At 40.4% G+C, this 24979-nt stretch overlaps 3 protein-coding genes across 3 annotated transcripts; 1 reads left to right on the top strand and 2 right to left on the bottom strand. All coding sequences in view use genetic code 11, as the record gives it.

The window, feature by feature from the left end:
• Positions 1-429: 429 nt before the first annotated feature.
• On the bottom strand, positions 430-5665 carry EGR_00884 (hypothetical protein; the record flags this gene model as incomplete). The annotated part of the gene is made up of 4 exons (XM_024490133.1): positions 430-755; positions 1394-1511; positions 1935-2183; positions 5546-5665. The coding sequence occupies 4 exons, from the start codon at positions 5663-5665 to the stop codon at positions 430-432; spliced, it is 813 nt and encodes a 270-aa protein (XP_024355536.1).
• Positions 5666-9356: 3691 nt separating this feature from the next.
• Positions 9357-12502, bottom strand: EGR_00883 (NADPH-dependent diflavin oxidoreductase; the record flags this gene model as incomplete). The annotated part of the gene is made up of 2 exons (XM_024490132.1): positions 9357-10556; positions 11615-12502. The coding sequence occupies 2 exons, from the start codon at positions 12500-12502 to the stop codon at positions 9357-9359; spliced, it is 2088 nt and encodes a 695-aa protein (XP_024355535.1).
• A 5968-nt stretch (positions 12503-18470) lies between these two features.
• Positions 18471-24878, top strand: EGR_00882 (Ras-related protein Rab-8B; the record flags this gene model as incomplete). The annotated part of the gene is made up of 6 exons (XM_024490131.1): positions 18471-18594; positions 19049-19170; positions 19206-19283; positions 19581-19670; positions 22506-22622; positions 24666-24878. 6 exons carry the CDS (start codon positions 18471-18473, stop codon positions 24876-24878), a joined length of 744 nt encoding a protein of 247 aa, XP_024355534.1.
• Between the last annotated feature and the right edge of the window lie 101 nt (positions 24879-24979).

The raw sequence follows: 24979 nt of genomic DNA, 5'->3' as shown, positions 1-24979 counted from the left end.
CATCTCTCAGGATATAAACAGGCAGTGATATTCAGTCTCTGCCTGATAAGAAATGACTCAAATTAGTACTGAATAAAATACACAGAAGGACAGCTAATGCTGGAGGCTACGCTGCACCAAAAGCACAAATTACCAAAATTGAGTGATCGTGCGCCTAAAAAAGGAATCAAACAAAACACCGGACCACTGCAGCTTTTCCTTCGAAAAATGCCTTGCCACCCAGGCAGCGCTGGCACACCCATCCATTGAGCTTGTAATTCCTAAGGCGACATTCCGAACAATCATAGCAACCGGACAGAGTGATTCTTACCAAGGTGGTGATGAGTGGCAAACTAATACCTGTATCAGCGTTTCGAAACAAGGAGACGATTTAAGTGTTGTTGGCAATAGGGTTTTATGCTTTTTTAACACTGAATTGATTTGGCCGGTTCAACGATGGGGTAATGTAAATCGATAGCTGAGGTGAGATGCGAAGACGGAGATGAGAACGTTGGTGCCGTAAAGAGCCGGTTTCATAGAGAGAGCGACAAGGGAACGAAGACGCAGTGACACACGATGCTGCTTTGGATCAAGAGCTCTGGACCATGATACTTGAAAGGCTCCCACTATCAAAACGGGATATAGGAATGCAAATAACAATTCACTCCATAAGGAGACAGAAGAAAGTGCGTCCAGAGCACCAAGGGGCAGACCATAGCCGACGAAAACCGGCCAGAAGGAAATTACTTGTGTGAGGAGAAGTTCTGCTGTGACATCTAAAATAGGAATGCCCGGAAGTGACCTAAAATTACAGTTTCTTTACGTTCAGGCATCGAAATTGCATGAAAAAAGCCATCCAATAATACTAAGTAAAAATCATTATTGCTTATGATTCTCTACAACTCTGTGATTGTCTTTTATACATTGGCAAACGAAACCAAGTACATATATGCTCAGAGTGGGGTTTATGCACCTAGCTCACCAGTGTCGGGCTGCATGAGGTAGGAAATCTTAGCTATTTGGGCAAGTTTGGGGAATAATTATGAAATTTCAAACACTAACAGCGCTTGTTAGCAACAATAAATACATGTCATATCAGGCATGAGTCTAAAGTTACACAATAGCAAGCGAACCGCAATAATTATCTTCGCCATATGAACTAGTATTTGTGCATAGGTGTAACAAAAAGCCTACTGTAACAATGTTTTCAATGCGTAGTGTAGTTGTGATATTACTATTGAATGGCAGATCTTCGGAAGCAATAATACGAGCATGGAATGCTACTTCGAGGCATAGACTAAATGCTCACCAACAATATTTCGACCAGCAGATTATAAGAGACAAGCAAAAAAGTAACTGTCACGTATTGTAAAGCTAGGGGACAAAATAACGCTGGTGCTTGAATGAGGCTCACTTGACGTCTGTCGAGCGTAATATTCGAATGCATAGCAGGCGTAGGTAAAGCCTAGGGTGATTGAGTGAATGAAGATCTTGATGAGGGAAGGAGACATGAGGATTGTAAGGAGACTCCACTGAAATAGAGAATGGTTAGGACGCTAAATTCATCGTAAATACTGCAAGTTATTTTCAATATACTTTGTTTAAAAAATACGCAATTTCCATCAATAGACTAGAAATAGTGAAACAAAAGAGATTCCAGTTTCTAGCAATAATGTTAGCTAAAATAGTGATCTTCCTAACACTAAGTCAATTCATGATATTTGGTTGCGATTTCCGATAGTCGCAATAACATGCTGAATCTCCTACAAATTTCAACGTGAAAGAAATTAATCAGTCGGGTATAGAGCAAATAATCCTTGCTTACTCTCTATCATGAGCATTTTCTTACTAATTTCATTATTCCTGAGGCTTTGTAGATTGGATGACTTCGTAGTGCAGTATATAAGTACTAAAACTGGCTTTACAATGCAACATTCACAAAGGCGAAATCTCACCTGCCCACGATAGATCAGGAAGAAAACCATGGAATAGACGCAGTCCATCAACTGTTTACCAATGTCATAGGAGGGGGCGACTGCAGCAGCAAAAGTAGCGGAGGTACTTGACGAGGTTGCAGCAGAGAATGTGTCATTTTGACCCCGAACTACCGAGTTTTCGCGAAGACGTCTACTTGCTTCTTCGGCGCTTCGGGAGCCTACTGAAAAACGCTGCTGCCGGACGGCGGTTATCGAATCGCATATCTTCTACATAAACGAGTGGAAAAACTTCCTTGATAGCATTGGAGCAGTTAACACCAAATAATGGAACACAATTTGCTCAACTACTCATAGCCTTAAACACGTACTATGATCCTGATATCAACTATTACAGGCGACTGCTACCATTTCCCAAAAGTCGTGAGGCTTAATCAGAAAATATGACATTATAAAGTTATTTCTCGTGTCAATAATTGTCCCGTGAACTGCAAGTTTATGCTAAAAATGAAACATTCGCCATTTTCATTCCATACATCAACGATCTCGACCAACTCTTCACAAGAAATGTTTAAGTTGTACCTTTGTTCAACGAGTGACAGCCGAATGGTAGTTTCCACTCCAGCGAAATGCAATTTTACTTGCCAATTAGAAGGCAAGATGAGGGTAATTTCCGTAGGACTTGACACCCAAGGAAAATGCATTACAATTAAAAAACACTAATCCTTAACTCTGATACAGCTCTGCAGACTTATGCCGAATAGACATAAAAGACGATGAATGCTGGTCCGCCAAAACCACCATAATTGCAATGACGAAAACGACATTAGGGAAAGAAAAATGGACTTTTGAAGGTCTGTTTGCAATTTAAAAGGGATTAATATTTGTTGGGATTCTAAGTGAATGAAAATATGAAGGCGTGGTTCATTAAAGCCTATTTTCGTCTAGTAAGGAAACTAGGATTCAAGACAAATTTAAGTAGTTGCGAACATGGAAAGAGAATTAATCTATCAAACTAGTTTGGGATCTGGATAAAATACTCAACGAATTAGTGGAGAAAAAGTAGATACAGTTGGAGATTCCAGTGAACCGCACAACTGATAGTGGGAATAAGAGGCGTAAGGTGGCCAATTTATCCCAAGTTCCACGTCTTCCTGCTGGTGGACAGACAAGACTGTTCTCAGAGCGCAGCTGGACGCCAAATGTTCACTCGGTGCATGCATTTTTGTAGCGAAAAAGTGCCACAACGTTAAACAACCACTTAGTTAACGAGCAAATATTCCAACTTTGAAGATGGTTATAAACATGAGGCGGTAACCAGAGCTTGTCGAGAACAACTGTAAAATGAGAATAAAAAAATTCAGAATCTCTTTATGAGCTCTTGTTGCACCGAAAAGTTGAAGAATTTTACAAAAATATGAAATGCATTTAAAACACAAAAACTCAGTTCTCAAAACAAATTTTAAACCAAAATTAACGTAAATTTCCTCCCTGACATTAAAATGGACAAAGTACTACAGATATCAAATCTGCGTGTTTATTTGCGACCGGACAGCTAAAATAGGAAGAGTTTATCCTGAAAGCGAAAACGTCAGACACCTAGGCTTTGAACAGACCAGAATTGAACTGAACATTTCTAACTAGAAGAGACAACAGAATGAAGATTATTATAGGGTGCTCCAAAGTGTCCCAACCCAGTTGATCTTTACCAGTAGCAATAAACCTAGATTCACGGAGGGGGGAGGGGGAAGGAGCCCAGCATTACCTCTTAAGCTATGTGCTGTAGCTGACACTCAATGAGCATTCTCTCAAACCCACAGCTATATATTTACAGAAACATCGCCCGAATAACAAAGATAGAAAATGCCGCATTCTGAAGTAAGTACCAACACTTGGCACGGGGATGTGAAAAGCTATTTACAAGTGCACAGAAGTTCATATTTATCTCGCTCACTAACAATTTCTGCACGCAATGAGGTAAACCTTCAACTTCGAGGCAGTCCTACTTCTACAATTTAATTATCTTCCTACAATAAACCAAATCACGAACAATGGAAGTAGGTAATTGGGGAAGACGAGGGTTTAAGCATTGCATCATCAATTTAATAAACCTTCAACGTTCACATTCAAAATGTGTTTAAGAAGGACGCGGGATTTGCGCTTTTTAAGCCTATAGAAATCATTCATTAAGGCAAAGCGAAGTATAACAAATTATCAACAAGAGGAGCAACTAATGTGCTTACTTAAGGTGATAAAATTAAAAAACGCAACGTCTCAGAAGAAAATCGACAGAGTAGGTAGCACAGTGATAGTAACTACAAGCAAGCCCCTGCACAAAGCGTCTACACCACTTGACACAACATCAAAACTGCACCTCAGCTGAATTGAAAAACCATACTTTAGCCTTTCTGCTGGAAAGGGAATGTATCATTTGTTATCGACTGAATAGTGGCAATGGCAAGGAATGCCAGAGGTTGGTTGTAGGGATGGTTGCTGCACATCGAACATTCTCTCGCCCTCACTGAAAGACCGAAAGTAGAAAAGGTTGAAAGGGTGTGCTGTGGGAAAAAGTGAGCTTGAGATAATGTGTGTACAAAGAGGGGGAATAACTCCAGTAAATTTGCCAGAAAACACTTCCATATTTCCGGAAATTACATTGCAATTTTTATTTCCATACATAGTTGCAGTTTACGACCAAATATGCACCATTAAAGGCAATTTTTGCGATCCATGTTGTTAGAGCGCAGGAGAATCTTCAACCCAATTTGGTTAGCACATCACATGAATGCGGACTGATTTGGCACTTTATCGGAACTGAAAAGGCAGCATTCGCATATTGTTTTCAAAGTAGGGGAATTTTACGTCAGTCATCCTCCTTACTTCCACTAATGAAAAGCGGTAATTTTCGACTGCTTATTTAATCTATTACCACATCCCTTCCTAGATGATTCTAATAGTGCAAAGACGCTATTGTGGTTTTGTGCATAGGATGCAAAAAAGCAAGTGCCGTTAAAGCGTCTACTGATTCATCTTTTACGTCTCAATTAAAGAACAGATTGTACCATTTACCATCTTGATTTGTGATTGTGGTGCTGTGGTGGAATTGAGGTCACATGTAACGCTTGAAAAAGGACCAACCTTTATGTGCACGAGGGAGACCACCGTCGTCAGAGTGAAGGTGAGGCCTCCCAGAAGAGAAGTAACAAGGACACATATGCACCGGACGATTAAAAAACGCCAGAACCATTGCCCTAAAAATCAAGCATTATGCAATCGATGCACATAACACGAGAAGTAAGTCGACCAAAGATCTTGTAAGCTTTGACCTACGTTTTATTACTTTCCCTTTTAAAGGTTAAGATGCTTTTAAATAGCGATAAACGTAAAATCTAGAGCTGTACCAAAGTACGAACACAAAACAATAGGCAAAGTTTGCGAACGAGGCAGAATACACTTTTCCTCAGATTATTCTTCTATACGCAGTTAAATTTTGGCCTTGAGATTCTTGGTTCATAAAACTGAGTAAGGAAGCGAAGATAAATAGGAGTATGGCTAAGTCTTTTGTTCCCAGCAAGGAACAGAAGGAATTAAGGACTAATGTTATAAAAGCTTATTTTAGCCCAAACACTGACCATGACAGCCATTTCTAAATTCGAAGGGCAGTTTAAAAGGTGCAAACTAACACCAATCAGACGAAAGTCAGGAGGCCAGCAGTTGCTTTTTAAGATAAGTTGCGCAATCAGGAACGCCATCTTCTACAAAGTAGTTCAGTTAGATGGAATGTCGCTATGCACACAAAAGCGCAAATTTATATGATTTGTTAGATCCTAGGCACTCGCCTCACTTGACCTAGCTTCAATTTCTTATTTATCCAAGAGATTAAGTCATCGGCGACGCCGTCCAACCATAAGAAATGCAATGTTTAACCATTTAACAATGACAGAATGAGGAATATTGATCATACCTATCACACTCTGTCCAATCAAAGAGAAGATGTTGGAACATAGCCACAAGACCTAAAGTGTAGAGAAAGAGTCAGCTCGTGCGTTTAAAAAGACAAGCTTGTAACTAAAATAAAGCAAACGTCTTCAGGATAAGATTTCTTGCAAAAGGAAGTGAAGGGCACGCGATCACTCATAGAGTATGAATGCTACTGATACAAAAGTTTGACACTAATGGAAAGACGGATTAACAAGGAACCAAGTGACCAAGTTGCACATATTATCAGCAGGATTATTTTACATGGACAACTAGGGCATCTGGAAAAAAATGTTTTGATGAAGACCCTAGTGGTCATGATGTCCTTTCACAGACGAGGGCTCTTGGGTAGCCCGCGAAAATGGCCGAATATGTGCCAAGGGAAGTCAAAATGCAAAAGTAACGACAGCTAATTTTGCGACCTTCCCAAAAAACCGGGCAGGTTCGTCAAACACGAACCTTTGCGCATGAAAAAAAAATCTGAGAGACTGCTCCTTTCAGTGCCCTTGACTGCACACATATCCTCCTCAAATCAGTCAAGCACAAATAAGATGCGGCTATGAGAATTTTTTTCTTACAAACAGATTTTTATGATATTCTATAATGTAGGAATTTCAGGAAACAAAGTGCGCGCCTAATTCAAAGTATGGAGAGGATAGGAACAATACGATGCGCCCATGAAATAGACTTGCATATTTACTGGAAGAGATGGCAAGCATTTATGTCACTGGTGCCACAATAGATGTACGAAACGCCGATTGCGAATTCCGTGTTTTGCAATTATTCACAAGCGGTTATTCTTTAGGTACAAATGTGAAACCAAACCACTTGATTTTTCAAACGAACAAAACCTCACTAAGGGGCAATTACATATGTTTGACTGCTGTAAAATGCTAAAGTTGAATGAGCTGGTCAATTCGCAAGCCCTCTGATCGCCTGGGCTTGCAATAACATTGAAATTGCGTTCCGCTGATTCCTCAATTAAATGATAAACAGGCTGAGCTAAAGGACTCCACTCCTGTTTGCTTCGCGTTACGGACGCTGTAATAATAAACCTGGTGCTTTCTGGAAGTTATCTCCTTGGCTATCATCAAGAAGCATCCATGTATTAGATCCGGTCAAACGTTGGACAACCAGTGGGGATCAATTATTACAAAAACGAATGTATATCAGTTTCAGGACTCCCGAGTGAATACTACACATGATGTACCATTTTTTTACTCAAAATGCTGTCAATGGAGAGGTAGGGCTGATGAGTTGTCGTTGATACTGCTACTACTATTTTCACGATCAACTCACCGTCAGCATTATCTCAAAAATTTCTACCACCATTAATACCTCTGTTAGCTAAACACACCGCGGGGAACCGATTTTCCGTCTAGTTTTAGCTTATTTTGCCCTTCAGTCCAAGTCAAACAGAGAAACAGGCTCTGAAATAAGGGATCTCACAAAGATACGGTGGTAATCTGCTCCATAAATTCATCATCTTACTAATATGAACTATTGGGAAGACATGAAGCCCACCACGAGGACTTTCTTATTACGGCAGATTTGGCCAGATCTGCTGGATATTCAATCGAATCTTGGCTCCAAAAGTTAAAATTTTGAATGAGTAAATCGGTGTTACTATGCCCTTATCAACAGATATCGAGCAGTTGTTCACTACCACCAATAAGTAAAGCGACTCCATGATAGTGAAGAGGCACAGTCAAAAGCTAGGTAAAAAACTTAAGAAAATTCCAGACGCTTGTAAATATGAGCAATTTTTAGCACGAAACAGTGGAGGAAAGTGATTGTCATTCAAATCACAAAAGATTTATAAAGAAATAAAATTCTCACAAAAAAAAAAAACATTTACACAAACCACCAGTACGTTGAGGAGCCATATCACGCCAAGGAGATTCAGGATGTTAACGTATGGATAGACCAAAGATGAGTGTTCGACAGACGATCGACGGGAACTTCCAGTGATCTGTGAAGGAGACCCTCGTCTTCCACCCATGGCAGCCGATATCTTTTGTCTGCGGAGAGCCTGGTCATGATAAGGCTGCATTAGAGAATCAGCGACTGTGCCCCTGTGTCTCAAAGAGGAAGAAGCATTTTTTATCTGTTTGTGCATACGCCAAAGACCGAGAGGAACGTAACAGAACTCTCGTAGACCAAAGAGACAACCAGATACGATTCTTGACATCTGATTTCCTCTGAAGAAAAAGAGAAACATGTTGGCGAAAAGCATCTGAATTGTTACATCTGTAAGGTGAGAAAGAAAAAGCCTTAAAGACGCAAAAGTGTGCAAGACTATCACAAAGTGAAGGAGCATATATGTAATCCTGTTCAAGAACGAAGAGGGATGATGCGATTGGCTGCTTCGTGCAGCACACATGAACGACTAAAACTTCTAGGAAGTGGTTTGTAAACTAGAAGCATCGATTTGGCGGGGCTAACTGGAGGAAAGCACAAATACGAATGTTACATTTTGCCGTACTTCGAGGAGGATAAAATAAATTTGGAATTACATTTGCTTTTTTTCAACAGAATCATGAAAATCAAGATAGGCAACAGTTAAATCGGCCGAGTAATGGATGGTATTGAGGTATGGAGATATCGCGGCAAATTATAGACCAAAACTTTTCAAGTATACCGCAAAAGACTCAGTAGTAAAGTTAAAAATACCTTTAGAACAAGCTTATCATTTAAACATCCATATGAGTAACTCTTGAAAACGTTATGCTGTTCAATTTTTACAATGTCATAAAAGTTTCAGATCTCTCAGAACCGCATGAAATAAAGAATAGATATGAACAAATGCGATAAGTTTTCAGCGATTGAGAAGAGGACAATAGTTTATCACAAGTAGTTTATCGGACTCAAGTTTTCATTTGAAATTTCAAATTGAACACAGTCGGCGAGTCATTAACAAAGAACTTGGAACATGTGATTCATTCGGCCGCGCCCTAAGGAATGAACAAGCGTATTGCATTAAGGTTAAAAGCTTACCGTATCAAAAAAAGATCTTGATAAAATAGCAAGAGGATATCGTGAGAATATCCTGGTAGTGCCCATGTGATCCGCCGACAGACGGATTGCGACGGAGTTAAACATTCGTTCAGTGTAAAATGATACAGAAATACAACTAATAAATTTATTCAAAACCGAGGTTTTTGTGTAGCGTAATGTGGTTAAAGGGTGAAAGAAACTATACAAGCTGGGAGCCAATGTCAATCACGTTGGCAAAAGCAATGGGCCTGAGAAGACGATAAAATCAACAGTGTATAAGAAAGCGAAAATGCGTTAGAGTACTTAAAAGCATGGATAAATGTCCATTCATCAATATCGAAGTTACGCAAAGAGGTTTGACTCAGATTCACACGAGCAGCCATGCAAACACTGATTGTGTAGATAAAAAGAAATCAGTGCGAGAAAATTTTGCGTATGTATTTACACAACATTGAAAGGCGCATTGTGTTACATCCAGACTTCAGCCTGGTACCTCCCTGAGCTCTCCAGGTTGCTGACAAACGACTCTGCTTCGTACTCGGACAGCCCACCACCCGTTTGCGCCGCCTCGACGATAGCTTCACGCACCGCAGCTGGCATGGTCTTCGCATTGCCTGCAATGAACACGCTGCCCTGAGCCTCGCCCAATACCGACCATACCAAATCGGGGTTCTCGCGAATTCTGTGCTGCACATAGGTGCGATTCTTAGCCGTGGTAAGGCGCCCACCCTCGCGCGAAAAGGCCGTCACCAGCTTCAGGCAGCCCTTCGCCTCCAACGCTCGCCACTCCTTCTCGAAGTAGAAGTCACGGTGTGAGAAGCGACATCCAAAGAAAAGGACATTAAAGGCCTGGGGTGAAGATCTGTGCTGGTGCTGTATGAAGGCACGGAAGGGGGCCACTCCAGTGCCGGGTCCGATGAGGATACATGGAGGGGGTCGCGGAACAGACGAAAGATTGTAGGAGAAATCAAAGCCATAAGAGGGACGGGATATCCAAGCTGACACGCGTGTGCCAATTTTACTGCGCGCTAAGTAGGTCGATGCTAAACCTCGCCTCGGCGTTAGCATCCGTGTTCGGTAAGTCACAACGGCAACGAGCAATTCGACAGTTGGCGAGGCGGAAGCAATGGAATAAGGCCGCGAGAGTAGAGGGCCGGGGAGAATGTTGATCCACTGTTCGGCAGGGATGAAGGAGGTGGTGCAAGGGAAGTCGCCAAGGACCTCGACGAGGTTTCTACGAGGCCGGTTTACATAGTCGTAGAAGTCGTCTACGGCGTCAGGAGTGCAGGCCTGGCCGAGCTCCTTCAGCCGATCGTATTCCATTGCGACGCGCTCGTCGTTTTTAGTACCCGTGGGACGCCATTTGTGGGCGGCGGCGAACTCCGAGAAGAAGGTGCGTGTAGGAATTGATTTGAGATCGAAGTAATGCGTGGCGAGCCAGGCGAGGGAGATGCCATCGGTGGCACAGACCTGTTCGAGACAACCGGGCAGTGTGAAGGAGACAATGTGTTGACCGGGATGCAGCTCTTTCGTCAACGTTCGTACGGAGATGCGCACGTTCGGATCAAGACCAGTGACTTTAAAAAAGCCTAACACATCCTCTGCGAGGTTTCTAGGCTGCACTTGAAGGACGCAGCCCGGAAGGAAGGCAAGCGGCAAATCCTTATTCTAGAGTAATGAGATTAAGTAAATCAGTCATTGTTTAGGTAGTTCTTGAAGACTAGCCCAAGTTTGGCACTGAAGTTAATAGCTGCTGTGATAGCACCAAAAAATTACAAGTTTCAGGCACTGATTCACGAAAATTCATCAGACAATAGACCCAACAATGGGAAACTGAAAATTGGCACATATCATTCTGCCGCCCAAATTAAAACTGCGTAATTATGACAGTCTCCTGAGAAGTTACCGATCTGAACAATGGAATCACAGTAAGTGGTTAAACTGAATTTTAAATGGCCTGATAGTGTTTAAAACTTATATCTTAAAAGGTAGCATGTGGATCAATGAACTGCCAGATAACGTTGTAATGGGTCAATAAACACTAGCTAAAAAGCTAATTCTGCATAGCAAAAGGTCATGAAATAAATAAAAACCGATCACCTAGGCTGCATTGTATGGTTAACTCAAATATTATTGGGCAAAACAGCCCAAAGATATTCGTGATCAACAAGTTTATCGACGGTCTGAGGTTAAATATGAAGGATTTTGTGCTCAACATGGAATCGAATCACTGATTTCCTACAGGACAGTCGTTAAAGCCGCATTAAACTAATCCGTTTACCAATAAATCCTGACCAACTTAAACGCTGCTTAAAGTGAGTGGGGTCAATAAGGGTACAACAATTAGATTCGACATAACTGAGCATCGTCATGTCTGTCGAAAAATCAAAACAAGTAACGTGGAAATCCGCGTCATAGAGCACAACGGTCCGTGATGACCACACCTATTCCGGCAATTCAGTTGAGAGCAAGTATTTCAACAGCCATAACCACAATCCTTCATCCTAAGGGCGATCACGTTACGTGAAGACATGTGGAAATAACCCCATTCTTATTTGGACTTCCGTATAAAAATAGCAAATGCTAGTCGTAACAAGCGATACCGTTTTGATAAGAGAGAATAATCAAAAGTCTTATTATTAGAGTTCCAGAAAACCATTCTTAAAATCACTTAAAGTTCTACGACCAATTTTAACAATACTAAAGGCGATTTGAAAAAACCCAACCTCAGCTTCCAGCTTAATGAGCCGTGTGTCCTGAAAATAATTATTCGGCGTTATACGTTCATTAGCCTTGATCACAAACCAACTGGCAGCCGATGGCATTGCAGGTGTCTTAAAAAGAGCATTGTCTCTGGCCACTGTTGTCTCTATCATGTCCGTGAGAACCTCCTCGTTGCGGTAATGATTGCCATTGATCAGATTAAGCTCGCCACACTCAATCTTCCGTACTCGACGCACCAAGAACCTGGGCTGCAAAGAGGCAATGAATTCGGATGATTCTAGAGCATCCCATGTGATTGGGAAGGCAAGAGAGCCAATAGTTTGTACACGGTCGGAATAGTGATTGAGCACAGTGTTCCACAAAGAGGGCATAAAACGCTGAAGGCAGGCCACAAGACCTTCAGCTGCGGACTCATCGGCCAGACCTAATCCAATATCTTGTTCGGCATCAGCCAGCGCCATGGAAACAGGGAGAGGAGAGGCCCCCAAATGAACCATCCGTCGGTAAAGTTTTTTCGCCACGTAATTGTAGTGCTTGTAAGAAGAATCGCCGACGCCAAGAACGGCAAACCGAAGTGTAGTAGGAAAAGTCCTGCCCTCGGGAAGGCGAACGTTCATGAGCTTGCGCCAAAAAGTAGCCATGTTGTCGGGAGGATCACCAAATCCGGTAGTGGAGCAAACAAAAATGACGGGACCTGGCTCGTGTGCCAGCTGCTGCAGAGGCGTGTAGTCGTTTGCACAGCAGAGGTGAATAAGCGAGGTGGGGCAGTCGGCCGGGTAGTTGCGCAGCCGAAGCAACTTGCAACATTGCAAGGCAAGTCTTTCTGCAATGCCACGCGCTGTGCCTGTCTGACTGCCGTAAATGATCACAATTCGAAAGGATGGACCCATAGCGCCTAAAAATATTAAACCAAAGGAATTTGTATGGAATTCAAAAACATGACACACAACTCGGAAATCAGATCCATCGCACACTTTGCATCGAAACATGAATTTCCCAGATAGGAGCAATATACACCTTGCAAAACATAGTTTATGCATTTTCCATGCTACTAAATCAAAATGGATCATATGTATTACGTGAGCATAAGTACCAAGCAATATACACTTGCTAGTTTTGTTAGTTTAACCCATGATGATATAAATATTCAACTGATTCCAAAAGAAGCAGGAAGTGCTTGCAAATGCACATATCCAGGACTTGTTTTTTCTTCAAAATATGGGAAAAATAAACAATCGATTTTAACATAACATAACACGGCCCAAAATATTGCATTTTCAGGAACGTTATAGGCATAAAAGCATGATTACTCGCGAAAAATTGGCAAAGCCACTTCGCGTGCTTTTCAAATAAATATGCGAGAGGATTCGCATAGCATTTGAGGTCTTCTACCCACCCCCTATCAGAAGCAGACAGGAGCGTAATAGACCCTAAGGTTAACGGAATAAGAAGCGCCGAGACCTTAAAGAGGGCCAATGAAAGACGAAGCAGTAACCAATGCAAATGAAATAGTAGGCACTTAACTGCATTAATATCATCATTTGCGAGATGGACCTAATTCCCCTCTATCACATAGTTTCGCTTGCATTTGCTTAAGCAAATTTTTTTTTAAATTCAGTAAGGCAAAATTTTTTTATTAGTTCAACCAAGAATTGACTTGTTTACTGCAAATTTTTACTGCGTGTTTTCCTTTATCACGACATAAACAGGCCACTAGTTAAGACAAAAGTGCCCATCCATTAACTGCTTACTAATTAGTACCTTTCTAGAAGTCACGGGTTTTTTTGCTTAATGCCCTTCTTAACCTTTTATGCCTGGTCAAATACGCCTTTTGTAATTAGCCATACTGTTTTACAATCCAGGCTAAAGGTCTTTTTCAACCTTGATTTTACTATTAAAATAAATTGTACCTCACTGGGACAAAGTGGTGTCAATCATTAGTGTTCAAAGTATTGGTATGCTAGCTAAGTTGTTTTTTTTTATTTTATCATCGGTAACTTTTCTATAATAGCAGAAGTTTTTGCTGTGTTAAATTCAGCAGACATTATGATGCGGTAATTGCACAGGCAAAGCTTTCTATCGAAATTCCCATTTGGTCACCCACCTCAGTAAACAGAAGCACTTCACATGCTTTAAAGCCCTTGCACGTCCAACTCTGTTTGTTTAATTACCTAACTTTATGAAAATTACTAAGTCCGTGTTATTATGGATATAAGTGATCAATCGTAGTTTAATGAATTCCATCCGTGATTTCAACTCCATTTATACGATTCCCGGATGCTTTAGTAGCCGTATCCGCTCATGGATGCATTGCTTCATGATGAATTTGTTGCCTGTAATATATAAGTTAGGTAATTTTTAACGAAATTGCGTTTGCTTCTATTCAATCTTACGTAGTAGCCTGTCCAATTCCTTTTTGTGTAAACTTCACATTAAAGTCGCGAGTGGGCTGAGTTGCGCGGATAGCATTCGTAGCATTCGTAATCCACCTTTCCAAACTATATTGTGCCTGTGCTATTGGGTGAGACTGCTGGCGTCCTCAGTATCTCTGGTGCCCAATGTTTCCTCTTCACATGGTCGAATGAGGTAGCACTCATCCAGGACTGCCATGGATTTTCTCTACAGCGATGGTGTACGCGAAATCGCATTCAGTGAAATTCGTTGTGATATTATTATTGACAGTTGAGAATTAGTAATTAAATTGCACGTGTTTGCGAGTGTAAACACCGTATCCGTCAATCATGACCATAATGCACTTGCGTGACTCCGTCCTCAAGCGTATTACAGCTTTGGTGATTGCAAAAAAGCGGTGCAGCTTTGGTTGGGTCCACTAAATGTATAAAGGGTCAACTTGCGTTAATGGTAATGTGCCGCACCACCTCCCATGACCGGATAGGCCATTTTGAAACGGTACTGTTGCTCAAAATAGATAGATTACACTAAGTGTGAGGTGTGACCAAAAGCGTCTAGCATGTTTTCATTTTTGGGGACACCCAAAATAGCCCCAGTTTACAGGTTTCTTACGCAAAAGTAGTCTTGTCATATTGAAGTTTTTTACAACAGCGCCTTCTGAAGACTACTGTCAGACGTAGCAGCACATCTGGATGAAGATGAGGCTTTTAAAAGGCCACCTTAATGATGTATCTAGTATAGCATTTTCAATCATTTTCCTTATACTGTAAACTTTGAGTAAGATTGAATGCAGGAATTTGTTATCTAAAGAACCTTTATTTTATGACAAATTTGGATACAAACATTAGGGGTAGAAATAATGCGCTTACGCTTTTTATGGTTTAAACCTATTTCTTAACGCCATGAAGTTTTTAAAGGCACAAAATATAAGCGTACCATTGTTTGGTACTTGGCACTTCTTGAATATTTGGACGAATCAAGGACAATTGTAAGGTTTGGTATTTCATAATGCTCCATTTGCGCTCTCCAAAACTTTTTTCCCATTGATGTAAAATTAATCAGAATTGTTTACCAATAGATTCGTTTCACCGTACTGTAAATTTTGTTACCTCCTCGAGGCCCAGTTTCTTGGATTTAAGATTGGTTAACCTTATACTCTTTTGCAAGCTCGTTAGTTTGATGAAAACCGCATAAATAAAATGCAATCTAGTATACTTGTTTACTCAGGTAGCCAACTATCTCCCGCCGCTGTTCAGTGCATTCAACATTAAATAGGCGTTGATATCTCACAAACTTTCTACGCTAACTTGATCTAACCAATCCGATGCCTAAGACTTACCATCCAGATATAAAGCATTCACTGTTGAAATTTCAGTGCAAATGACTAAATTTCCATTGCTCTTTCTGTTAACACTCAGTTCAGTATTATTTTATACAAAACTAATTTTTGACTAATTAAGTACTGCCTATCGTGAGTTGTCAATGCACGTAGGAATGGGTTTCAAACGCAAACAAAAGCGCAAAACATAGAACAGTGAAACCACCTGCGGAGAAAGCTGGTTACTGTTGGGGTGGATGTGAGTGCTCTTTCTAGTCATGGTCGAGGCTTAAAGACCCCTCATTATCCATGCACAAGAAAGGGCCTCACGGCCACTCTGCCAACACACTTGCATCATCGTAAGAAGTCCTCGGAGCACCCGTGTGTGTCTCAGGCGGCAAATGCGTGCGCGTGTTTTTAAGAGCACTTAAACCAGGTTATCACACACCCTACAACTACACACATGCACGCACGCATGCCTGCCTGTCTGCCCTCCTACACACAAGAACTTCACCACCCGCATTTGGAGGTGCTTACTGCCTTCGCAAAAGAAGCCACAGTCTGAGAAGAAGAAGACTGTGTGCCAAAATCTCGCTTCCATTGGCTACCTGCATTGAACAGGGTGAAGCACACTCCTCACCTGCATGGGTGCGTGTGCATCGCACGGCTATTCAGGCAGGCAGTGACAAGTTTGTGCGTGCTCAGGGCTGTGCGCGCTGATCCGCGCGCCTGTGGTGTGGACTCAATGATTGTTGATGAACTCCACCACCAAGTCGTGCACACTCTCGTGGGGTAGGCTTCCGTTAAAAGCCTACTTCACGTCGTACAGGACTGAATAAGAGCTTGAGACCGTGGAAATATTCTATGCATGCCCATTGATACCGTTTTCCGCAAAATGGTTGGAGTGCATGCCTTTCCTAATGCTCCACTCTGCCTCATGCTTTGTATCCAAAGTCCAGGTGTTGGGGTAATTTCTGCATGCAGTCCATGTGATTATACAGACACATGATTTTCGGTAACAGGCAGAAGGTGGCATCTACCATCAGAATCGTCGGGAGTGCACAAAGTATAGTAAACAAAACGGGAACTTTATCGGAATGACCAATTCAATCCCGTCGCTGTTTTCATGCTTCTACCAAAACAGTTCTACATTTTCAAATGCACGGGGTAGTGGCATTTTGAAGAACGCGATCTAGCCAATTTTCAGGACCGACAGCTGGCCTTTTTCTCATCTACTTAATAGTCATTTAATAGGCTGACATGTCTTTTGTAATTATGGCAATAATTTGGCTCTTTTTATTCAAAATCGGGTGTTCGCAACAGTTATTCAGGGAGATCATTACTATCCTCTGGTATGCAAAACATAATTACCCCCTTGAGAAAAGGGAGTATAATTTATTTGTGATTCTAATAGCATTACCACTCTGTTTATGAAAGAAAGTTTATCTCACTAACCCCGAGGCTTCATTATTCAAGGAAAACCCAAGGACAAAACTTTCACTAAGAGAAATTGACGTGTTAATCACACTTTCAGAAGGAAGTTCCAGAAATATTCGAACTATGAGCTAGTAATCACTAACTAACTGGACTACTAAACATCCTCGCGGTAAATATAGAGTCGTTGGTCAGCACAGTTGATTCGCACTGACCCCCAAATCACATTGGCAGATTACTTAATCCAGTGTTTCTTGCAAGTTTTAAAGTGCACCTTGCCGAAAAAACCGCTAAATGTCTTGGGGAATGAGAACTTATGAACTCACTCTTGTACTTGTACAGTGCGCCTTATTCTACAAGGATGGGAAAATTTGTGCCTTGACTTTGCCTTTGTAAAGCGAGGAGAACACGTTAATTTATAGGCATTATAGATGCAAACAGCTCATACTCTTAATTACCTAGCTCTCAAACTTGCAGTTAGAAATCCATCAGTTTTGTGAAAAAGAAGATCGACTTCGCGTAATTCATGCTTCCTTGAATACGCATTTTAGGTGACAACCGGGCAAAACGGACCAACATTTTGACTAAAGAAGTGCCATCGATCATCGTAGAGGAAGCAAACTCTGTTTCATTCATTAGACTTTGATTATTAACAAAATCTCACACCGCACAATACAAGATGTCTACATCTAATCATTCTCCTCCATACAAGGGCATAAAGCCGAAGGTAGAAGAGTAGAGGTGAAAATATTCAATTTAGACATGGTCGCACATCGAAGTTAGTCGAGCTGATTGTTGATAAAACCCAGCAAAGTAAATGGAACATACATTAGTACGTTGGTCACCCAAAAGATAGTGTAAATGAAATATGTATTTGTTTGAATGTATCTATTCGATGACAAGTGGCCAGCTTACATCAACTCGTCGCCAGATGGACGTGACTAATCCTTAAGGAGGGCACAGACTCCGATCCCCAACAAATGATGATATTCTAGAGGTTTCCCCATACTACTCAATTTGGAGCTACGTCTTCCTGATCTAAGTGTCTGAAGCCGGAGGTGGAAGAGAGGTACTGACTGCATTGCGTTGGAAATGCCATCCATCTCACCTGTTTGCTTAGAAAAGAGGAAGAGCGCTGTGTACAAGAATCTGGAAGTTTATATAGAAAGCAAGTCTTAGTTTTGCTTAAACCAATCAAAACCTGCTCTTCATTCTCTACAAAGGGTATAAAAGGTATATGATTATCCTGTAACAAGCAGAAATCTGTAATGATTTCCTGAGACTTTTTCTAGGTGCTAGCCGTGATAAGACAAGATTTTAGACCTGAGAGGTAAATGATTCTAAAGACCCTAACTGCTATTGTTTTCGGGGACAATTACAATTAGAAAGTCTTGAATTTTATGCCAATTAGGGAACTAATACTATATCTGCCCTTACTTAATTATGTTTTCACTGTAAATTTATAAAAATACTCTGCATTCAGATTCTCGAAGTAAAAGCATTATATCCAATTCATTTCAATCATTTCAGTAATTAAAAAGGTATTTTATTGTCATCTGTTCTATTTAATTTTTTTAAACTTTAATAATAAATTTTTTAGTTAAATTTGAATCTGCAGGATGTTTTGTTTGTTTAAGCTAATGCATTCGTGGTGGTACCGGATAGTTCGTATTGTGTGGTTGTAGTAGGCAAAAATGACGAGGAACTATGATTATCTCTTTAAACTCCTATTGATCGGTGACTCGGGTGTGGGGAAAACGAGCCTTCTTTTTCAATTTACAGAGGAGCAGTTTAATGCGACTTTTATCGCAACAATAGGTGCGTAGACGTCACAACGTTTTTTCTTCCTCATTGGCAGCCGGTATTTTGTTGTTTCTTGCAGGGTTTCGTTAATTAATTTAGGTGCGTCAAGTTGGAATCTGTTAGTATACCTCTAATGTAGCCGGTGGACAACCCCGGGGGATTTGTTATGCCCAGTATATGTTTATTTTTTAATTCTTCAAACGTACTCCTCATGCTAGGGAAGAATGTGTACATTGCATAGTTTTTTTGTTCTTCATTGACTCCAGTAGTACTCTGTAGGTGTTTATAATATCGATAAGTGCGTGAAATAACGTCATGAGGCGCCTAGTTTATGCTCAATTAATTGTGTTCCTAAAATTCATAGCGAGAGCTAACGCTGTCTAGTGAAAATTCATCCACGTATTTGACCCCAGGAGTTTTTTCTTCTGCACTTAAATAAGCTCTATCTATGGCTCACTTCTTTTTTAAGGCATTGATTTTAAGATCCGAACCATTGACGTTGAAGGGAAGAAGATCAAACTTCAAATTTGGGACACTGCTGGTCAGGAACGTTTCCGAACGATTACGACGGCTTATTATCGAGGTGCTATGGTTTGTGTTTCTCGATCCCTTTCATTTTCTTCTAGGGTATAATGTTAGTTTATGATATAACGCAGTATCAATCGTTTCGGAATATAAAACAATGGCTTACAAATATTGACGATGTAAGTTATTCATTATCCACGTCGTTGTTCTTGTGAATGTATTCTACTCGTTAAATGTTACCACAGTTTTTATTGCTAACGTCTTATTCACGATACCACTTTGGATCATCATCATTATCAGATCGGTGTGTTGCATAAGCGATTGTGAGTTTAGTGCATCCAGGCGCAACTTACCTACTTGTATCACTTTCATCAACTGAATTGCATTTCTCCGGGGCATTTTTATTACACATGCGGCGTAAATGCAAAGTCTTCATTCAGTAGTGTGATTACTAGTCCATTTCTTCTGTTATGCAGCATGCGAACTCAGATGTTGAACGAATGTTGCTTGGCAACAAATGTGATATGGTCTCCCAACGGCAGGTCACTAAGGAAGAGGCTCAAGAGGTATGTTCACCTTCATGCATATTAGCACTTCTTATTCGTAACCCACTTGATTTGTATTTCATTTAGAGGCATGTTATTTTCGAAATCCGTAGTTGACCAATCCCATATTATGATGGTTAATATCATTCTGTTTTCTTAATTTAGTTTCTTTTTAATTTACAAATTCCCAAAGCGCAATGAATTGTCAACCATCCATCTATCACTGATGCTGTGTAATTGCAATTTTTTGTATTTTAGACCTTGGATGCTTATTCCTCATATTAAGACTTTTTTTTCGGTTGGGTTTTTTGCTTTTTGAATGTAGTTTTAGGACAATTGAGGATAATACTCTAAGACGTGTTGCAGCGTCCAGGATTTTTACTAAATTCGCCTCAATTTGTGCGATGGCATATGGCACAAATTTGTTTATCGCCTTACCACCTGTTGGGTGTTTGTGTGTTGTGTTTCTTGAGGTCTCGACTTCGTTTCTCCCCTACTTTCATTGGTCAACCTAACACATTCAAATGTCTGTTTTAATGCTCTCTAGTTGTTTTAGCAACTTTCCATTCACTGTGATTTTGTTTTAGTACCCATGATTCAAATGTCCCAACGTGTGACCATTTAAGGCAATGGGTGATTATATTTTCCTCGAACGTTTGTGATACATAGGAACATAAAGACTCTACTTAAAAAGGACACCCTAATGATCATTTTAAAGGATAAAATGGTAGGCCAAAGAAGTTGGTGGCGTGTGAATGTGTATGCAATCGTGCCCTCGCCTACTGCCAGTCCAACCGTAATTGGTGTGAATGCATGATCTCGCCTGTTGCTGTCTGGTGTGGTCACTGCTCCTGCCACTTCATCTTCGACTGATTTATACATATAGATCGAGAGGAAATGGTATTGCGTCAGCCTGTGTGCGTAAAATATACGCAAAGGTCTGCCATTAATTTGTAACGCGCATATTCTTCCGTGCAGACTCCTTTATACTGTTAGATCAAGTGTGTCTAAATTGGTTGGATTGTGGTTTTCTTTTCTCAATCTTGTTTGGGTGGGTTTGATTAAAACGTTTGTCTAAATTTGGTGGTATTCGCCTTATTTGTGCCTGCTGATTTCATCATATTTCGAGGTAGAAAGTTTACATTCTCCCGCAGAGTGGTTGATGACTTGTTTTATCTGTGGAATACGGTGGATATCCTATGATATATGTGAAGGGCTGGCAATGATAATTGAAAAGGTTGCTTGTGAGGGCTGCCTTAAGTCCCTTCATTTTGTCACATTTCGTTCTGCAGTTGGGTCACTTGCTCATTATCGTTTGTCACACGTTATGCATTTCCTCAGTGCACCTATTTTTTTAACTTAGATAACTAGCATCCGACGCGATTGGCAGTGTTTATCCATTCTATTTGCACTGCTTACTGGACCGCAGTCCGTCACTTTTACATGCATCCGATTGCATTCAAGTTTTTAGAAATTCGTTATCGGCCATTCGCCTCCAAACATTCGGATAATTTGTTTTGCTTCTGCTTCTTGAACTGTTTCCGCTGGTTCTTCTCTTTAACTCGCAGTTACCAGTTTTGGTCCGCTTATATTGCTGTTTGGCTTGTAGATGAGGCAAACTGTTCATTCTTAGTCAATCAAATTATACCCTTCATCGCTTTATTACCTTATTCAAATGAATGAAATTATAGATCAAAAAATTATTTTAAAAAGACTCTTCCTTGAATAAAGGTATTATTTCTTGTAATTAGTGTTATTACTTTTTGGATATCTTCCTACAATAACATTTTGAGCTTATTTCAGGACACCATAATTTTGCCATCAGATATGAGTTCTCCTTGCTGCATATATCTCCTTAAACTTTGCTTTTACAACGTTAACTTCAGGCTTAGCATGTTGTATAAGAAACTTTAGTCGTTGCCTTCGGCCAAGAAGTAGAATCTAGTTGCTAAACTTGTTACTTAATGGGTTTACTCGCTCTGTTCTTCGGTTTCAGTTTTTGAAAATAATCCTTCAACTTTCATTTATGAGCTGTCATTGCATCACCTTTAGCGCTCTCAATAGCAGACCCGTATTAGTTGTCGTTTAACATGTACTCCAAGGGTCACTCGTTTTCAATCTTGGTAGGCTGGCATCTTCACCCTTACTGTCGATGTTCGCAGCTGTAATAATATACAGTTTGAGTTTATGCAGTCATTCAGCGCTAAGTTGATGTAAATTAGTTCGTGTATCTTATGTCGTGATGTCTTTCCAGATCACATTCGTGAGGCTATGTTAATTTGTTGTCCAGTGATTGAACACGACCGTCCATTTTCACTTAGGTGGTGGCTTATTCTGAATCCGATTTTCCAATTTAATCGCCTGGCGAAACTTTCCACACGTCTATCACTCTGTGCACTATTAGTTTTTATTATTACTTCAGCAACATTTCATCAGCCTGTGACCATCCTGTGGGCGCATGTGTTCTATTCTGCATTCTTGACTATGTTGCCTCTGTAAATGAACCCTTTGATGTTATCAACTTTGTTGCGTCCTCTGCTCCTATGTACATATGCAAATTTATGTAGGCGTTTGTCGTGAAATGTTGAATTAATTTTTACATGGCCCTTGTCTTAGGAATCAATTTGGAACTGGACCACATTGCACCTGTCTCCACCTTTATTATTAAAGTGCCGTTGACATAACCCAGCCGCTTTCTCTTACTTTTCTATCTTTATGGTGTTTTCGAGCGGTTTCTGTAGGTACCCTCCCGATCATCACGGGCAAAGCACTTTTCAATTAGGTTTTAGTTTCATTTACCCAACCAATGTGTCTTGGTGAATGATTGGGTATCTAATTAAAATTTTATTGTTTTAGTTTGCCAAAAATCACAACATTGAATTTCTCGAGACCAGTGCGAAGGAAGGTGAAAACGTTACAGCCGCCTTTCGAACGCTTGCTCAAGCTATTAAAACGAAGATGGAACAAAAAATGGTATGTATCCGCCTTTCTTCGCTCCATTTTTAGACGAAAGCGCGACCTATTTACGCTGATTTTAATGAGCGTCAATCTTACTAGTGCAGCTATTTTTATGCATTGCACTTATACCAACTTCTCTTGTTTCATATATGTTAAGCAAATGATTCATTTTTAACCTTTCTACTAGCCTATTTCTGTGTTACTCTCATCGCTTAATCTTATGGTTTTTTGCTGGATTTTTTACCTGACTAGTGTTTGAATTTTTGTAAGTGGCTTATTTTAAGCCTCATGCGGTTATTTAGTTGGAAATGCTTCCCCTGAAGTAATTTTCATGTTGATGGGGCGCAATTAATGTGTATGTCTCTAAATGCTTAAAATGTCTTACTGCTGTCTCTTAATGGCGATGTATTGGTTAAAGTGTGGGTCATTTTAATGACCGTAGTCCTCATTCACGCGCGTTCCATTGATAGTACTTAAGGGGGTATCCGCACGGATCCTCTCTTTCTAACCGCACCCGTCGGTCTATCGGTTTCGTCCTATTATTCATCTGCATCGCATGTTTTGTTTTCGGTGGCGTCGTAGTAGATGATTTGCTCTTTTAATCACACCATATTTTGTGAACTGTTAAGCTGACGTGTGAATCATATGAGGTGTAAACCTGATTGATTCATTTTGATTTTCCGGCATAACCTTGCACTGTTTTTTGGTACTCATGTTGCTGGCATTACCAGTAGCTAATAAAAAGCCGTCATGCAGCATTTGGTGATTGCTAAAGTTCAACCTCTACGTGTTTGGGAAATCCCCTAGCAATCATTCCTACTTAATCCAACTAACAAAAAGTGTGCATTGTTTGTTTGTATGCACGTGTGGTACTGCAATTATGTTGAATGCTTGAAAATAACCATGGTGGTTTATGTACTTTTTGTAATACATTTTTTTTGTGGAAAAAGAAAAAACTCTGTCAGGGTGATATTTTTTGGGCTTCATCTACCCACTTAATCGTGCTCAATACGTGACATGTAATTGCTTTTTCGTTTCTGTTGACGCAGTAAAAATGCTGTATCCGCTCTTCGTGTACTGCTTCCCTAACCTATTAACGTTTCAGCTGCATGCATGTTTGAGTGAAGAATGGAAATCCAGCCTTTTTTGTATCTGTATTCATTCCGCTTTGTGGTTTACAACATTGGTATGCTTTATGTGATTATGATGTGGTAGAATAACCCAAGCTATAATTGGTATGAGCAGTAAGTAAGCTTTGTACTCTGACATGCTCAATCGTTACTTGATTGTATTTTTAAGATCATGTCTGGCGAATTCCATTCAGGATTTTAGCAAGCGCTTTTCTATAAACTACAAGTAACCACGATAGCCTATCAATACTTGATTCTGCATTTTGAAAGTCCCGTAAATGCTTTCTGTGTTTTGGTCCTTGTTTTAGTATCGCATAAAAGTAGATTTGTACAATTTTTGTTCTCACTTTCTATTGAAGTACATATAATTGAATAGTAATTTTAATCTGTTCTGCTTTCCCTTGGGTTACTTTTTATGGACTGCCAAAAGCCTTTGTGATATTTGCTACTCTCAATTGGTTTGCTTCGGTTTGTGCGTAGTAAATTTAATTTTGGGTCGCTGTTTTGCCCTATCAAGTAGCAGTTGGTGAAAGTTGTCATTAAGTACAATTCTTAACGCGCACATGTTTCGGTTCCCTCTATTTCCACTTTTTTGGTCATCATCGGCCGTATTTGTGATTCAGGCTTAATAAGTTGAGGTATCTTCGTTTATATGCGTGGTCGGTCAACAGGCCAAACAGTTTGCTTCTCATGCAAAGTGGCCAATGACTAATTGAAAAATAACGTACACTTGTGCAGTTTTCTGTGATTTTAAGAATACAAGACATCTTCTAATTGAGTTTCTTCTAAATTCATTCACTTTTAATAAGTCTATGAAACGCCACTGACAAACTTTACAATTATGCATGATCATGAACCATTGGGTTGTTTTCATACTACATGTTGTATTCATGAATTTTGCAGGCTTCTCCTAACACTCCTCGCCCAGATGTCCAAAAGATCAACAGCAATCGACCACGGCGTTCCCTGTGGCGTTGTAATCTTCTTTAATCCCGTCCTTTGTCGCTTTACTCTCTTTTTTGTGTGCAGAACAATAAGGTATTGGGTACGTTGCCTCTCGGCTCCCATTATTTTGATTGGTTATGCAAATTACACGGCCTTCCCTCCCCTGCTGCAACTCGCAAACACAAACGAACAATAAACAACGAACGTGCTTTCAGTTCTCACTCCGACGCACTCTTGCGGTCTAATGCTTCCCTGTGTACGTTGTGTAAATAATTCCGCCGCACCAACTCATCCATT

Source organism: Echinococcus granulosus, assembly GCF_000524195.1.
Source record: "Echinococcus granulosus chromosome Unknown EG_S00003, whole genome shotgun sequence".
Taxonomy (NCBI): Eukaryota; Metazoa; Platyhelminthes; class Cestoda; order Cyclophyllidea; family Taeniidae; genus Echinococcus; species Echinococcus granulosus.
Note: the sequence above shows the minus strand (reverse complement) of the source record. Positions and strands in the feature narration are given on the sequence as shown.